The 18,571-nt window shown below is 42.7% G+C and overlaps 1 protein-coding gene across 1 annotated transcript; it reads right to left on the reverse strand.

The window, feature by feature from the left end:
• Positions 1–3,375: 3,375 nt before the first annotated feature.
• hoxc1a (homeobox C1a) lies at positions 3,376–11,213 on the reverse strand. Its single transcript, XM_076984238.1, has 2 exons — positions 10,380–11,213; positions 3,376–4,882 (listed from the first exon to the last, which is right to left on the reverse strand). The coding sequence occupies exons 1-2, from the start codon at positions 10,909–10,911 to the stop codon at positions 4,512–4,514; spliced, it is 903 nt and encodes a 300-aa protein (XP_076840353.1). The 5' UTR covers positions 10,912–11,213; the 3' UTR covers positions 3,376–4,511.
• Positions 11,214–18,571: the final 7,358 nt, after the last annotated feature.

Here is an 18,571-nt window from a genome sequence, read left to right on the forward strand (position 1 = left end):
CGCCACCCCTGCCGCACCGGACCTCAGGTAACAGGTATCTGCCTAAATTGGACCGCAGACAAATTTAGTTGAGTATGCCTGCTTTAGGAGGTAAAAGAATGAAGGATATACTGTAACCAGTCTTGTCATTGTCTCTGACATTATACATCTGTATACACAGATATATTTAATGTTACATCACTGAACTAAACTGTACAGTAAACACTGTCATAATGGCCTTGCTCTCTGTCTCATTCTGTCCCCTCGTGTCATAATGGCCTAGCTCTCTGTCTCATTCTGTCCCCCGTGTCATAATGGCCTTGCTCTCTGTCTCATTCTGTCCCCCCGTGTCATAATGGCCTAGCTCTCTGTCTCATTCTGTCCCCCCGTGTCATAATGGCCTTGCTCTCTGTCTCATTCTGTCCCCCCCTGTCATAATGGCCTTGCTCTGTTTGATTCTGTCCCCCATCCTACCCAGATCTTACCTGTCCTGTCAAAGCCCTCGATATTGTGTCCGTCAGGCTTATCTGCATCTCATCTATTTGCATGAATGGGAGTTTATTTGTTTATTTGTTGCAGTTGCAAATCGCATCAATTGAAGCTGATGTGGAGACATGTGACCTCATCTGGGCTCCGGCCATAACATTTTAAATTTGTTTGCTGATGTATATTTAGATCAATCATGAGTTTGTATAACTGGATTTGTATGTTTTATTTAATGTTTGTATGTTTGAAAGTCTTGTAAATTAAATCAGCCCCCGTCATGGAATTTGAGAGCCGTTGTAAAGTTTTGTAAAGGAGTTGTAAGGTGTGTGCAGTAGTGTTAATCAGTGATGTAAATGTGGGGGCGCTATTTCCCTCACCACCCAAACTGACACTTTATGTGTGTGGTGTGAGCAAGAATTATGGAATTGTGGGTGGACACATTAAAATTGAAATGACGTGGGTGGGTTTTCCAAAACGTTCGAAACGCTAAGTACTTCGAAATCTCGACCTTGGCAATTTTCTTAAATTTACGAGCATTTCCTGAAACCCTTCATGACTAAGAAGTAGTTAGCAGGAAACGCTCGCAAAATTGGTGGTACTTGAAGTTGTTTGTAACTCTAAGATTAATCGTTATGCGTAAACGAGTCCCACATTTGGTATACTTTCTGACTAAATGGCTGTAATGAGTACTATACTTTTATATGATAATTACAATATTAATAGCTGTCCTCGGTTAACTGTCCAATGAAGTTGCTTCTTTTCTCTATATTACAATGTTTTGCGGATTTCCTCTCCCTGAACAGCCTACTTCAGTAACCTACAAATAGGTGCCTTTGTCTGAGTGCATTTCCCAGTCTCGGAGCTCGATAGGTTTTTGACTGAAAGTCGTCTCTGCTCGCTCAAACGCATCTGTTGCTTAGTCTGCTAATCAAAAACAGCGCATTAGTTCGCTCATCAGTGCTGGATTGCGGCGACAGGCAACGGCGTATGCGCTCAATAATTGAGTAATACGCAACAGTGCGATAAGGACTACGCGCGACGCTATTACATTTTCCATTCGCGAATTCACATCCCACCTCGACAAAATGGGCACTAAGGCACGGCAAGTGGTTGTAACGGGGCTGGAATGCGCAGTGAGATTGCCATACACCGGTGTAGGTGAAACTTAATGAGCTATATGGGTAGGATGAGTGATATTTTTGAACTTCTCAAACCTAGACACGTCAAGGATAAGAGTGTAAAGCTGTCGTTTGAATGGACATGCATCACCCCTATACCTAAATATGCACAGATGGAGGCTAATTAAATCGCCATGGAAGACTAACTTAGATTCGACACTTTATGAAAGTACACATATGACTCTCATAGCTGAATATCAAAAAGAAAAAAAGAAATCCGTAAATGTTTCTTATGTTATGAAGCTTTTCTTTTTTGTTTTGTACTGTATTACAATTGGTTATTAATATAATAATCACCATTATTATGACGTATTATTATTTGTAGTAGTAGTAGTAATGATGATGATGGTGATGAAGATAATTATAATTACCATTATTATTATTGCTGATATATAAATCTTTCATAAAAGTTTTAATCAAATTAAATTCAGTCTTCTACAGTGAAAAGATACTCAAAACACACCGAGTGAGTAATACAAATTAATATTACAGGCTTCTTTCAGTGAGGCACTGACCGGGTCACTGTTGTCCCGAGGCATAACAGAGGTCAAGGGGTGAAAGGTGAACTCTAGAGTAACCGCATACATTAGCAGGCCAAAGCATGACGGGATTCTGCTCCCTGGCAAACACTTCGTGTCAATTTATAAGCAAAATGTTTCGAAAGACTAAAAATGATCTGGAATGAGATTTACTTTTAGAGCGTTATTTATTTTTAGATTTAATGCTAAATAAATGTGAAATATTTGAATCTTTATCAAAGCATCGCACGGCCTTTCAACTGTTGCTTTATCGGTCAACTTGAAAAATGCAAGCACTTAATTCTATCAAAGATTTTTAACGGCTTGTTTGTTAAGTGCATTGTGGTTGTATGGAGAATGACGTTTCAACATAAACAAAAAGTCATGATTTTTTCTTGATTGCATAAACAGACTTCTTTCCAATATCAAAAATAAAAAACTAAAGTAAATCTTGTTAACAGGTTTGGGCCATTTTAACCAGTACGTTACATCGGTTGAATGTACGGAAACATTTTCTTTATGCCGAAGCCTCGTTTGCTTGTGTATATTAAACAAAAACAATTACATCACCACCATCATCATCATTATTATCATCATCATAATCATAATCACCATTATCAACAACAACAATAAAAACAATATAAATCACTAAATTCATTTAAAGCGGGAAAAATTCACAGGAAATGTTTTTGTCTAGCCAATCACATTAACTGTAGTTCAAAACCAAAAACGGTCAATTGTATCGTCTGGTTCACATTTATTGTAACCGATTTAATATTCGGTTTTCATGTCGATGCGGCATCTCTTACTCGCTCTTCTTTCAAAATGCACCAAACATTCCACCCTTAAAGTCAAATCAATTAGAAATCAATATACTTAACCCACTTGTCAATAAATCAATTTGCCATAAATCACGATGCATCCTCGTATAGGATAATTCTAGCAATTATTTCAGTCCTTGGGTAATTGAAGAAAATTATAGTGTTCGCAGCGTTTCAGTCATAACAGTTCAAGGTCTATAACTGGGTAAAATGTCAAATAAGGCCTTAGATATGCGTGCAGGCCTATGTCTTATGCATTTTGAACGGTGCTATTGCACTCACTGGTATATTATTTTTACGCACTGCACTTTACGCACTGCAAGGGATAAAGTTGAGCGGATGCAGGTCTCATTTTCGGCTGTGTTCCGATACGACCAGCCTTACTCCCTCTTGAAGTGCACATTCGTGGGACGATGTATTTTAAATAAAAAGTACTGGTGAAGGTTGCTCTTATGGCACTCGATTTAACCTGTTCTAACGATAAATTGCCGAAAATACACTGCTAAGTGGAGGCACTTAGTACGTTGACAGCTTTTAGCCATTATTTAGAAAGACGAGAAGCACCGATCATCTTGCAGCGGCTTTTATTTGCAGATAAAAGCACCGGCAGCGTGAACATGACACATACAACAGGTAGGCCTACGCAAAGACCATACAGGGAATAACCTGTATTGTGTGTGTGTGTGTGTGTGTGTGTGTGTGTGTGTGTGTGTGTGTGTGTGTGTGTGTGTGTGTGTGTGTGTGTGTGTGTGTGTGCGTCTGCGAGCGCGCGCGCGTCCGTGTATGTGGTGATTTTCTTTTCCTGCATTGTAATCCGTTTTAAAATAGCTACAGGTAAAACTATTGTTCATTTTAAAGCACTCTGTAGATATATGGTAAACCCGTGGAGAATGGAGATAACTTAAGGTGCTTACCACAGACTGAACATGCATCAAAATATATTGCATAATGTAAAATTTCAAAACGCGACTGGCGAATTTAATCTCGTTGCTTTATTTTAGCGTGCCTCCCATTTATATTTAGCTTTACGAATAACCTTCCCAAACCTTCCTTGATGGCACTTTTCACTTGATCATTTGATTACCAAGTATAAAATCCTAATTAGCGAACAAAATGAACAAAATATTAATTTTGTAACGGCATATTCTAAGATGAATCTGCAATACGAAACGTTGAAAAAAAGATAGAAATAAGACTAAACAATGCTAATTGTTGACAAAACAGTATAGTATAAATATAAATAAATAAAATAAAATTACGAATAGTAAAGTGCATTAATGTAACCTATGCAAAAATTAGTTTTATGAAGCGTCATGTAAACAAACACACCAGATGAGGTTTTCCCTTCATTGTAGTGAGCAATTCTTATATTATATTATTATTATTGATTTATTTATCATTTTTATTAACTAATTTTTGTCCTTAAATCAACAATCTTCGAAGCTACTCAATATTTGCCCTTTTTAAAAGTACCGAATTTGGTGCGTAAAGCGCCTGTGAACAATTCCACCAATTCAAAGACTTAAGGCCTACGTGTCGTCTGGTGACGGACTTGCGTCCGATTTGTTTGACGGTAAACTTTCTTTGCACTCGGGATCACCCACAGGTCCTGGCACGAGGCCTTCTCGCTGCATCTTCTTCTGCTTCATTCTCCTGTTTTGGAACCAGATCTTCACCTGTGTCTCGCTCAGCTGCAGCGAGCCCGCGATCTCCACCCGTCTGGCCCGAGTCAGGTACTTGTTAAAATGAAATTCTTTCTCTAGTTCTGTAAGTTGTTTGGTGCTAAAGTTGGTTCGTGGGACTCCGACAGGTCCATTAAAGGTGTTCTCGTGATGATCCAAACCACCGTCCACCTCTCCCGGATCAAGGAATCCCCGTCCGTAAATTAGTTGTGTTTTAGCTGTGAACACAATACAAGAAAAATAACAGTTTTGTCCAGACGGATGGTTAGCTTACTTTGGCTTACTGTGATAATTAGCCTTAAATTATAATCTATTACAATTTTTCCATCCGAATTTAGCTTGTTTACAAAATAATTAGGGTAGGAGTTCCCTAACCCGAACATATGGCACCGAAATGTAATTTGAATTAAAACAGTTTGCGGTCTCTATAATTGAAGATCAAAACGTCATTCAACCTTATGGTGGATCTCCCACAAATTAGCTATAGTTTGCCTTCGCAGGATTATACAAAAACGGTTAATACGCAGCATTTGATCTGACAAGCAATAGTTTGCAGAAACTGTGCTGTACGTTGCTTAATCGTTAAAATGTTTACAACATGCGATACAAACGACGATTTCTCTTTCTGTAACATAAATAATTGAGATTATCCAATTATTCAGCAACTCCAATAATTGGCAATCTGTTTACAGTTGTTTTAATTTGTAACATGTCAGAACTAACGCAGTATTTATTCTCTTTGTTACATAGCCTATTGCAAAAAAAACACTCGCGTTCATATAATACTGTTACACAGTGAAGAGTGAATTTGGAAAAAATATATATTTTGAAGAAAATTTTTTACATTTGTAGTGTAAATGTTAAACCTACATTCTCACATATTTTCATGAGGTTATCCTACATTTTAAGGGTACATTTTCCAGTTTCATTTGTGAATAATCTGGGTAAGTTATGCACAGACGCCTACTGTCATGTTTGAAATCTGCGCACCACACACACTTTCTGTGGTGGTGAACGTGTAGCAGTCGTGAAGGTCATTTTCATGTGTGGTAAACGCATGACCCCATGAGAGGTGACGAGTGGCTGAATGTGTGACCCTGTGTGAGGTGAAGAGTGGTCAGTCACCCTGTCCCTGAACCCGGTCGTGGCACACAGGAGGTCAGGGCCAGCCGCGAGGCACGGTCGCTATCCGCCACCCCATGTTCCAGGTCTACAGTGGGGCAAATGGCCGCCAGGTACCACAAATGCGGGAAGGAAATATCACCTTTGCTCAGCCTGCTTCCAACGTCACGGTGTTCGCGTCAAAGGTCAAGAGTTTTGTGAGATGAGGTGTTGCTTTCATTGTCCAGACAGCAGTACTATAATTATAGTAATTACTATAATTATAATTTTTGCTGTTATTACTGAATTAGACAATGAGTTCAGACTTATTTTAATTAATGCTAAATTAAATTAGCATTAATTAATATCTTAATGGTTGCACAGGAGAAAATCCTTGAGGGGGCTGAGATGTGGCCAACCATGCTGAAGTGTGTGGGCCGCACCAACAGTTGGGCCGTATCCAGAATTCATCATGTTTTCTCTGTCACTGTGGCTGTGGGCGTGCTTCCTTTATTAGGCACACATTCCTTTACCACACGTGTACTGCAGGGTGAGGATGCAGAGGAAAAGATTCCCTGGAGGGAAACGCATTCACACACATAAGGGCGTCTCGCTCAGGGCTGCTGCGGTCTCTTGTGGCCTCACTGTAGCTCCTGAACCGCTTGCTGACCTGTGTGTGTGTGTGTGTGTGTGTTTTCATGTGCAAATTAGTATCTATTAGATTTAAATCTTATGGTTCTGCCCATCTTTGTAATCTTCTTTTCTATTAACAATAAAGCTGCAGTTCCCTAAAAACAAAACAACATTCATATTATCGGATGATCATAGATGACGATGGCTGATATTAGTTGAGTCAAGACTGTAAACGCCTGAGTGTAAATACCTGAATGTTTTCCCATGACGGGGTTTTCTCAGACTTATTGAGGATTCAACACGCACAGAACACCATCAAAATACTGAAGATGATTCCAAAAGCTATAGTAGTTATTCATATCTATAGCTTATTGAATCATCATCAGTCATTTGATGGTTTCTGTGTGTGTTGAACCTCCACCAAATCTAAGAAAACATCTATCATGGGAAAACATGGTATTTACATTCAGGTGTTTACACTCAGGTGTTTACATTAATCTTTCATTAACATAACTGATCAAGATATGATTTAACTCATTGCTAATGGAAGGAGTTGTAGCCTCAGTTACCTTTAGGAATCAACACACACACACACACACATACACCCAGCCACACACACACACACACACACACACCCATACACAAACATTTCATCTAATTTGTGAAAGTCTCTGTAGATAGCTCCATAGAGAGTTATGGCCTGTCTTTGATAGCTCTTGACACTGTTTTAAGAGCCCTACTCATTTCACTAGCAAAAACAAGTCAAACTGTCTAAATATCAAGACGGATGAGGTAAAGTGGTTTTGAGGTCACCTCTAATATTCAGAGATATTCTAACAAACACTACATTTGCTGGCAAATACCAGGTAATTAAGGAATTTCCATCTAAAAAGGAAAACAATGTATATATGAACACTGATAAATGAGGAGTTGGATAATAGAATTGGCAGTAGCCAAAAGGCATAAAGAGATCAAGCTAAATGTTTGAGGAATGACTTGGAAGGGCCCACTTGGAGAAGGTTTACCAGCCAGCCAGCCAGGGATGGCAAGGCCCACAAAGCTTGAGTGAGAGCAGAAGAAATGGAGAAAAGATCGATACAGATTGCCTCAGTCATCTGGGCTCCCAGCCCACAGTAATTCAGGTGCTGTCAGGGCATAATTGAAGAATGTCGCACTGGGAATACATACAAAATGCTGTGAGATCCAGTTTCACCAGCTTTTATGCATTTTTAGAGTAAAAGATCTCCCAGTGTCGCCCACCAAGAAAAACAGCCTGCAGACCGTCTCGGATTTGATATCGATCGTCTATCTCGGAGTTTATTTTCATCAAGGTTGACTACCCTTACAAGCTCATTCACTAATGATGGGTTGTTTTGGTAATGGGTGCTTAAGAACACCGTGTTATAATGTACTTGCCAATGGGAAGATCCTTCCTGCCATGTGATGTGCAGATAAACTGCACCAGCGAGGCCTGTCGGGACCCCACGAGACGCCGTGTGAGGCCAACGTCTTCTAAAACAAACAGGGAGCAGGGAGCAGCCCTGGGCGAGAGGCACGTTGGAACAGCACTGCAAACTCGCACACGCTACGGTAACATTCTGTATCTATGGTATATTATAATTGGATACATACACAAGGACCAATCAGCCGCAAGGGGAGAAAAAGCTATTTTTCACTCTACCCATGGAATGCCCATAAAATGTTGATCTTTACACGGTTTCCCTATGAACCCTTATGCGTAAGATCCTCTCCCCAGTAATTTGATCAGCCCAGTAATTTGATGTTGACAGATGTGCATGATTGCTATAATCAGACCAGACGTGAACAATAGGGTCCTTCTGCTCCTCCAGCGCTCGGAGACACCAGGGACTCTCAGCGCCTTCGCAGCTTCCGTGGGACTGATGGACAGGCGCCGCAGAGACGGGTAGCATGCAGTGGCATGTCCTTCAGATGAATAGCAAGCTCAGGGCCTTGCCCCCATCCTGACCGGTGGAACTCCCTAACACATCCTCCTGACCAGTGGAACTCCCTAACACATCCTCCTGACCAGTGAACTCCCTTACCCATCCTCCTGACCAGTGGAACACCCTAACACATCCTCCTGACCAGTGGAACTCCCTAACACATCATCCTGACCAGTGGAACTCCCTAACCCATCCTCCTGACCAGTGGAACACCCTAACACATCCTCCTGACCAGTGGAACTCCCTAACACATCATCCTGACCAGTGGAACTCCTTAACCCATCCTCCTGACCAGTGGAACACCCTAACACATCATCCTGACCAGTGGAACACCCTAACACATCCTCCTGACCAGTGGAACACCCTAACACATCCTCCTGACCAGTGGAACACCCTAACACATCCTCCTGACCAGTGGAACTCCCTAACACATCATCCTGACCAGTGGAACACCCTAACACATCATCCTGACCAGTGGAACACCCTAACACATCCTCCTGACCAGTGGAACACCCTAACACATCCTCCTGACCAGTGGAACTCCCTAACACATCATCCTGACCAGTGGAACACCCTAACACATCATCCTGACCAGTGGAACACCCTAACACATCCTCCTGACCAGTGGAACACCCTAACACATCCTCCTGACCAGTGGAACACCCTAACACATCCTCCTGACCAGTGGAACACCCTAACACATCCTCCTGACCACAGCTGTCTGATCCTCTCAAAGCACTGTAGCCCTATGTAGACATTTCCTCTGATGGATATGCCTGCGAGTGATCTTACATCATCAGCGTGGTCTGGGAGGGTAATCTACCACCTGGCTGTATGCACACCATGTGCATGCCATAATACTGATTTGAAGAGAGATGACATCTCAAATATAAACTGATCTCGGTCTGATGGTTATTGCTGGATTTTATGATTTATGACCAGAGCTGTGAATGATTCCCAGGTTAACACAGCTCTCACAACAAACATAAAATGCTTTTGACGTAATACAGGTCAAGCATCATTGAATGTGACATTTTATGGGAAGATGCTATGTACCACAGAATTCTCTTACTTTCCTACACTGAGGACTACAATTGGGTTTTGCCAAATATATATGAGAAGGATTTTCATTTTGCCCACAATATTTAACACGTGAAAATGATTGTTCACAGCAGTCTACATTAAGCACTTGGATTTGGAAAGTTTAGCTTGTTTATGGTAGGCTCTGTGTAGACGTTAGCTAGGGGGAGCTGGACTCCCTCACACGGGCTCTCCACGGTTTAAGAGGGTTGCACTAAGGAATGTGCTCATGTTAAAACCGGGGATCCCTGCTCGATGATTTTTCATAGCTTCTTTGCAAGCCAGTTGCAAAGTCTAAGTAGGTAATAGATCACAGTGTTTTGTAGTTTTTGCATTTTTTTTATGGTAAGCATTACCATTGAGGTTTTCATCACCCCGTTGTGCTGATGGGTAGCCTAATCTGTAAAGTAATGATAAGCCGCCTGCCTCACGCACGTGCCAAGTCTAGAGCCTGGCCTTTGATAGGATACCACTTACCACTTTTCCAGATCTTGGATCGCTTAGTTGACATTTTGGAAGAGTTGTCATGTACATTTGTTTATATGAAATTATTCTATATAAAAATTTTGTCTTTGCTAATATGCTTTCATTTCTGACATTATAGGAATAGTTATTATTCTAAGTATTTAAAGTTTAAAATAGGGATTTTGCGTGTGGAGGACTACTGAAGGCATTTTACAGGAATTCAGATTAATTATTGTTCGTAATTTGAACCAAACAAGCGCCGGACAACTGATTTTATCCAGTACATATTTCATCCTGCATTAACCATGTATGAATTAAATTCTGCCAGCATTAAAATCACTTATGGTACTTAACCACGAATTCCTAATAATGCCGAATGCTGAAATCCAGCTTAAGTTAACCTGGCAAATTCATCACCCTGCTGCGAAGGTCTGCGGGATCCATTAAAAGTTCCAGCAACTTTCCAACTTACCCGCACGAGGATGGCTTCTTTTCACTTTCATCCAGTCGAAAGTTTTCCCACGTTGGACGGTCTCGTGCAATATATTAGGGACAGCAGGCTTGTTATTGTTGTCCATAAACGCGTGGTGATTTCTTTGGACGTAGGATGGCCCACGCTCGCGGTGTTCTCCCTGTTTGAGTGAGTTGAGGGTGTTTGAGGAGTTGGAGAAGCGCACTTCAGAAAGATCGCGTTCACGCGTGCACGCCAAGGAGGGGGTTAGGGGTCGATCGGGACATATTGGTCTGTAGAAGTCTTGATTTTGGGGGAAGGGGTGTCTGGTCGAGTCCGCGTAGACGAGGTCCAGAGAGCGTTTTGTGCGCGCACCAGTGTCGGGGAAAGTCGGAAAGCGATGCTGGGAAAATTCCGTTAGCAAATGTTCTTCTAATTTGAATCGGAATTCAGCATCTCTTTGGTCTCGATTCCTGGCCTCCGTTGCACAGTTGCCTTTTGAGAACTGTGTGGTTAATTCTCCATCACACACAAACTCTTCATAAGAATTCATGACAGCATCCCCTTGTGTAGCGTCCGTGTGGTGAAACCTAGAACCGACAGTAACCCCATCCACAGACGGTCCGGTCACGTAGACGCCACTCTCCACAAGCTTATGGATCCCGGCACCGACCCCGGACAGACGTGCCTCGCAGAAACATTCGATCCGTGATGGATGGGGATGACGTGCCCTCTAACTCTTGGCCAATAGCCGGACATCTCCCTTATCTCGGTGAGCGTTTACTAGTCCAGTCAAACAAGTTTAGAGGACTCATTTGACCTGTAAATAGTGTCGTTATAAGCAGTGAACCTAGATATACTGTTGATGACCATTTCAAAATGATACCAAAGAGGGAAAGGTAGTGAAAAAAAGAGCGAACGGCTTGTCTGTGGCTTAATGTAACACGAGAGGTGCAGGCCAACCATGTTTTTATCAGTGGTAACGTACAGTAAGGTAACGTATAATGTACGATGTTAAGGCTCTCATACTAAACAGATTGTACACATTATATATATATATATATATATATATATATATATATATATATATATATATATATATATATATATATATATATATATACATTATATATACATTATATATGAATGTATATGTATTGTAATGTATCTCTATGTAAAAATGTAGAGATATTACATACATAATATTACACACACACACACACTATGTGGGCTTTGTATCACAGCATAAAAATAAATGAATACACGTGGGTATTTCTGTTGAGCAGCTGTGAGCACTGCTGACGTGAAATGAATTCAAGCCAAGGATTAAAGTCTTTAGCATGAGTCAATAGCTCATGAAAAAACAATGACTAATTTGATTTCCCTTCGTTATTCGGTTTAATATTCGCTCCCTGTGCGTTTATATGCACCTCACTATTTTCAACCTAATCACCGAGTTGCTTGGAAGTTTTTAATATATCAAAATATTTTGATGCGTCAGTCACATCCTGGTACCTTATACAAGCTTCAGCTGTATCAGGCTTTAAATGTCCATGATCAAAATCACGAGAAAGAACTTTTTAAATAATTGGTTCTGTTTATTTATTGATATTTTTATTGTATTTGTTTTGTTTTTTATTATTAGTTGCCGACAGTCAGCAAACATAAGGTAGCCTATATATATATGATAGTAATTTAATATAACAATAATGCTTAATATGTAGTTCCTACGCTCAAATCTCACGAGGAGTCTAAAGTTAGCAACCATGCAAGTGAACTGCGGATTGTTGAGCTCGGATTCCTAAATTTAATTCGGTTATCATGTGTTCGTCTGCTCCTTCATCTAGAATTTCTCACACACACACACACACACACACACACACACACACACACACACACACAGAGAGAAGAGTTGTGAATTTATGATACATTATAATACAAGACCCACTTAATAACAGTTGTTACTGAAGGCAAAGTGGCAGTAGTATTTATGTTAAACTGAATGAGAAGGTCACTGGATAACGGACTCGGTGACTTATGATGTGAGGTCTAAACAACTGTCGTTATGAGGTCATTCTCCGGTCAAATGATAATTAACAGCTGCCTCCCGTATGAGGGGGACGAGCTGCATATGAAGGATTTTTTTTTGTAAAACTGCAAGATAGCTTTAGCTTAAATCACAAGTAACGCTTAAAAACGTGCTAAAGTCTTCTGAATTATAAATGTAACACACAAGCAATAGTCTACAGGAAACCATGCCTGCCTTCGTGTGACTTCTCTCATAAATGTTTTGCAGTTTTTGTTCACGATATGAAACAAGGGGAAATAATCTTATCCACAGAACTGAAAAAGATCCTTCCCCCTATAACATTGCCTCACCGATAGTCGGCCCCAAACACGCCGATGAAAGTGAAATCCACGAGGACGACGTCTACACGACGGTTATTTTCACCAGAGCTTGCTACTGTTTTGTTTTGTACGTAGCTACATATATCAGGTGATCTGTTTGAGGGGAATAAACTGAAAACGAATTAGCCAGTGTTTTATTAGAAATACTGGCCGGCATTATTATGATAGTGTTTCACAAAATAAATCGCGTGAAACTAAGAGTGAGTGCATATTAATATATATAGTTTGAAAATATTTTTCTTTCTCATTCTGTCGTTCATGTTCACTCACTCTTTCCCTGTTCCCTCCTCTCTCTCGTTGTCTATCTCTCTCTCTCCCTCCCTCCCTCTTTCTCTAATTCTTCATGTTGACTATTATGTACTTTTGTACTCCTCATATAAACCTTATGAATGCAGAAATAAACCAGAGAACTGAGATGAGTTTCTGTTCAGAGAGAATCTTTCTCCATACATGTAAAGTCTGAAATGACGAGTCTTAATCATCTAATTTGTCTCATTCCTCATAGTCTACTAGTGTATATACCATCACCTAGCTATCAACTTAATAAAGTATGTAGCCCTTCAGTGAAAAAAGACATGCTAAAGACACACTCTCACTCATGCCCTCTTATGTACACACACACACACACACACACACACACACACACACACAAACTGAGAAGACATTTTTTTTATATTTTAAAGTACCAGTGGACAATTCATCTCCAGAGACATCAATGAAATGTATTCTGTTTATTGTCAGTAAAAATAACAGCAATAATAGCAATGCCAATGAAGACTCTCCATAATAGAAAAAAAAATTAAGACAGAATGCTTAGAACAACATTCATTTTCATTCATAGATCGCCAGAGCTTGTAACCCGCATGTGCTCCGTGTGCACCACCTCTCTGAGTGCTGGAGCAATCCTCCACTTACAGGTCCAATAAAGGCTTTGACTATTGCTGGGGAGTGATTAAAAAACAATTGGAAATAATCAGCGATGTATAGTGGTGCTCATACAGGCCTGGAGATACTGTGGCAGCTGTTGGAGTTAATGGGATTCTACAGGCAGAGATGTGCTGAATGACTGAGGGCAACATCTCCCTCACCACATTTGCATGGTGCACGTATCCATCTTGGTGTCAGCTGTGGGGTCATCCAGGGTTCACACGCTCGCTTGTTTCTCTCCTCTCCGCTCAGTAAATAAATCTCTGTAGCTCTCTGAATATAAATTTGTTTGCAGTCGATCGCGGACCTGTGTGAAGGCATTAGAAATTGTATTTCTGTAATGGCTTTCAGCAGAGTGAGGCCGGGGGGATGGGGTGGGTGTGTGTGTGTGTGTGTGTGTGTGTGTGTGTGTGTGTGTGTGTGTGGGGGGGGGGGGGGGGGGTATATGTAGGGATGCGGGGGCAGAAGTGTTTGGCTGGAAGGTAAAAAAAAACCCAAAACAGGTGTGTATTGCTCCCTCTATGACACCACTGCCTGTTTACTTATAGTCCAGAACAGTCAAACTAGCTCTGGGCCATTTGCAATGGATTTTGACTGAATTGTAATGTTGCTACTCTCTGTGTTTGGTGAGGAGGCAGCAGGGACCTGCGGTTATTGGTTTGTCTCAGTGCCATATGTTTGATTAGCATAAACGATGAGGCAAAAGCCGGAGAAGTTACCCGGGCTATAGGACCGCATCTCACACGCGCCAGAACCTGGACGCAGATCGGCGCCACTCTGACGGGACGGGTAGACGCAGGCCTGGGAGTGGACGCTCTCTCCGCAGCGGTGGTGGGCGGATTGGGGAGGGAGAGTGGGTGGAGTTCTGGATCTGGTTCTGTCAGCCTGGAAAAGGGTTTGTGGGCAGACTGCGCTCAGCACTAAACAGCTTGTACCCCCATCAGCGCACAGATCTGGCCAGACGGATGACGGGGAATAGCTCGGGCTCGTGTTCCGAATGAGGTGAAACAATGTTCAGCTGTTCTGCTTTGGCTCCTGGAAAGGAGAGCAGGCATCACGGGGGCGTGTCCACCTCCAGTCCGGCTCTGCCAGATGCTATAAGGGTGGCGCGGGCGTAATGGGAGCGCCACGCCTCGTAACCGCGGCCTAGACCCTCTGCGGTGCAAGGACACCGCCCCCCCAGTGTCCCGTGATCGTGGACGTTCACACTTCTCCAGTCACAGCGAGGGCGGCGACAGCACGAGTTCGCGTTCCGTGGCATTTCGGACGCCCCATTTCTGTCGACAGAGCCCTCTATTCCCAGAAACCCCCCACCCCCCCCGCCGCCACCCCCTTCACTGCCGCGTTGTCCGGATCAAGTTGCCGATTTCTGCATACACCCTCCCCGGATCATGGCTACGGGGACAGGGACGGTGCGGTCTGGCTAGCGAGGCTGCGTGGCCTCCGTTTAACCCCCGCCAGCCCACCGGACCTAATTATCCCCCCCTTAGAGTACAGGGAGGGGCGGCAGGGAGTCGGTGCTGACAGATGACTGTCACCACCTGCGGGAAGGTCACCAGCGGTAATGCAGTGTGGGGCCTGTCGCAGATGATTGGTTAAGACCTGGCAATCTATGCACCCGCCCGTTTCTTCCTTCATCAAGAGGTGGTGGGGGGGGGGGGGGGGTGTTACGTGGCTGCCAGAGAGAGGAAGCCTAGGGAATATCAGCCTACAATGCAGAGAGAGAGAGAGAGAGAAAAGAGAGAGAGAGAGAGAGAGGCGCGACAGAGACTGAAAGAAGATAAGTCTCCGTAGCCATCGAAGTGCCATACTGATAACATCAACAGCACTAAGTGATGGGTGTTGTTCCAAAGCTAGAGCTTTGTTTCAGCACGCGCTGGTGATTTCTCCTCCTGTAGATTAAGACTGATGTCTCATACAACAGAAACTGAATGATCTGAGGTTTACTGCTCACATCAAGAGTCTCAGTCATTTTTTTCACGCGAGAGCTCTCTTTCATTCACTCCTAATTGTGAATAGTGTAAATTAGATATTTTATTTTGTAGAATCTTATTTTATTTCACTCCTCCAGAATCAAAATCTACAGAAGTTACTGTTAAAACGCAACAGCGTGGCGTCGCGCGCAGAGCCACCCGCGGATCCGTGCGTTCCTCAACCTGCCCGCGCGCGCGTGCCGAGCTGAACCCCAAATGCCTCACGCGCCGTTCACGTTCTAAGGATATAAACGCTCCACACTTCCAGCTCGAGCTCAGCGGGCTGCAGCCCAAACACGGTGACAGTGGGCCATCTGTCATATCAGGCGCGCTCGGCGCAGGGCTTCCGGAGCTGCGTACCGCGGGACATTAGCGGGGTTAAACGTGCTCGGTGACGCAGCGCTCTTGTCACGGTACCGCCGCGCGCCTCTTGCGCGCGCTGAAGAGCACGAGCGTGCCTGCGGAATTTGCTCCGTCCGTGCGAGCAGCGTTTACGTTCGTTGTGCTTCGCTTACGGTGACGGCACGGCGGTAAATCGGGCGTGCGGTGCTCACGGTTTAGATCGACTGTTTAGTTAAAATAGTTTTGTGCGTATTGATCACATGATGATCAGTGCGGTTTGATGCACGCGCTGCAGGAGAGTAAATATTATTGCTGCATCAGCAGTCGCCGTCGTAGAAACGGAGGGCGATAATAGAGCAGACTCTCCTCGTCTCTGCGACAGCCATCGTAACGGCTCCTAGTTCATCATTAGCAATCACCTTTAACTGCGCCGCATTTAAAAAGTCATTGATCTTTATAACGCGGTGCTTTAATATGACGGTAACAGTTGTACGTGATGCAGGAAGTCAAATTGTGGAGATTGATGAGTGCTTGCAGGTGAGTTATAACCCATCTACCTGAGAGATGCTCTCGACGCGCTGCACACCAACAAGCAGACAAATAAATAAAACTCATAAAGGTGACACTGCGAATTGATACTTAACAGCCCCTCTGAGCAGCAAGCACCAAAGACTCTGAGTGTGTGTGTGTGTGTGTGTGGGGGGGGGGGGGGGGGGGGGGGGGTGGACAGAGTGTGTGGGAAGAAAGAGTTGGAGTAAGTAAGCAAGCAAGAAAGAAATACTAAAGCTGGGAATGTTAATGGAAAAGAATGGACCGGATTTGCCAAAAGTCACACACACACACACACACACACACACACACACACACACACACACACACACACACACACACACACACACACACACACACACACACACACACACACAGAGTCAGCAGCTTGTTTATGATTATTGGAGCGGCGAGCGCAATGTATGTTTGTGCAAGTTAATGAAACACTTTGGATTACTATTGATTAACACTTTAGGAAGAGCACTATGAATCTCTTCCTGTATGGTTAGTAATCCAAGAATAAATAGAGCTAGATGAACTTTAATTTAAATAGGACCGGCTCGGTCACATGGGTTGATCCCCACTTTGTATAATTGGTACTCGTTATTATATTTCATTATAATTCATTACATTTTTTCTTCCAATTTTCAAAATTGTAGTCAGCCATGAGACAAAACGTGAATTTTAATGCCCCGTGGACCATCTGTTATGCTAATTGACTGTAGAATGAATTGATTAGATCTAATTTCCAGATCCTTAACTAGATTGTGGGATTACTAACTAAATCTGGAATGTGATGTATGGATGGTGTCCTGTGGGTCGTTTGGTGCAGGAATGTGGAAGAAGACATCCTACCAAAATAAAACCAAAACCCCCTACACAAAAACCCTCCTTCCTCTGGGTCCCACGTCAGAGCCGGAAGTGTGCACTAAGTGTTCAGAGGTTCATGCTTTATGCAGACAAATCTCTGTCTTCTAGACCAGAGGGTGTGCTGCGTGCAGAAGACCCGATCTTCATCCTCCACGAGGACTATTAGCTGTATTGTAATTGGCTTTGCTTGCATTGCATTTCAAAGCTGTAAATAAGAAATCATGAAAATAAAGCAAACGGTAGAGTAGTTACTGGAGATAAGAATCGAAGTCATGGTAGAGCTGACCTTTAGATTAAAAGGAAGTGACTTAGGATAGGGATGAAAAGAAACCAATAACCAATTTTCTAAAATGAATAGGTGTATGCGTGTAATTGCTTGATATCAATAACCAGATAGGAGAGTGGTAACGATTATTCCTTCATGGAGAATTGATATTGATATAGTGTTATAATTGTGTCTGTTTATGGGGGGCTTGGATCGGGTTCATTTCATGTGGAGTTTTGTGTGTGTGTGTGTGTGTGTGTGTGTGTGTGTGTGTGTGTGTGTGTGTGTGTGTGCGTGTAAATGGATCCACTCGTTTTCTGTGTTTTCCTGTAAAATGCTTTGCCCAATATACAGATATTACATTAGTACATTTCCTTGCACAAAATCCTTGTGCTGCTGCTTTTGTAATAACATGAGTTATTATTTGCAATGAAATCGTAGATCACGGCAATCACAAAAACAATATCTTCAGAGTTCATACATTGATAGTTCTCAGTGCCATTAATAAATTTGAAAGAATAGTGCAGGCTAAGGAAGTGCTATAATTTGATTTTCCTCACACACTTGCAGAATGAAGCAAGTGGCTGCGTATCGCAGTTCAGACGCTCTAGTACTGCAGGGCTCAATGCAGGGCTCACTGCAGTTTACACTTTGTAGTTTTTAAATGGCTAAAAATAGGTGTTTTATTCAGTGAGCGGCCATGACGGGCTGCCCAGTGCACCTCCTCTCTGATCTTTGGCCAGAGCTCGTGTAATGCTTCTTAATGCGCCTATAAATCACCGCCGCTCAGCCCGTGCGCACAAGAATGTAAAGAATCCAATGTGGTTACCATCTACGTTTTGCTCTCTTCTTTGCTTTGAAAGTCCATCTGTAACTCG

The sequence above is a fragment of the Brachyhypopomus gauderio genome, chromosome 21 (genome assembly GCF_052324685.1).
Source record: "Brachyhypopomus gauderio isolate BG-103 chromosome 21, BGAUD_0.2, whole genome shotgun sequence".
NCBI lineage: Eukaryota > Metazoa > Chordata > Actinopteri > Gymnotiformes > Hypopomidae > Brachyhypopomus > Brachyhypopomus gauderio.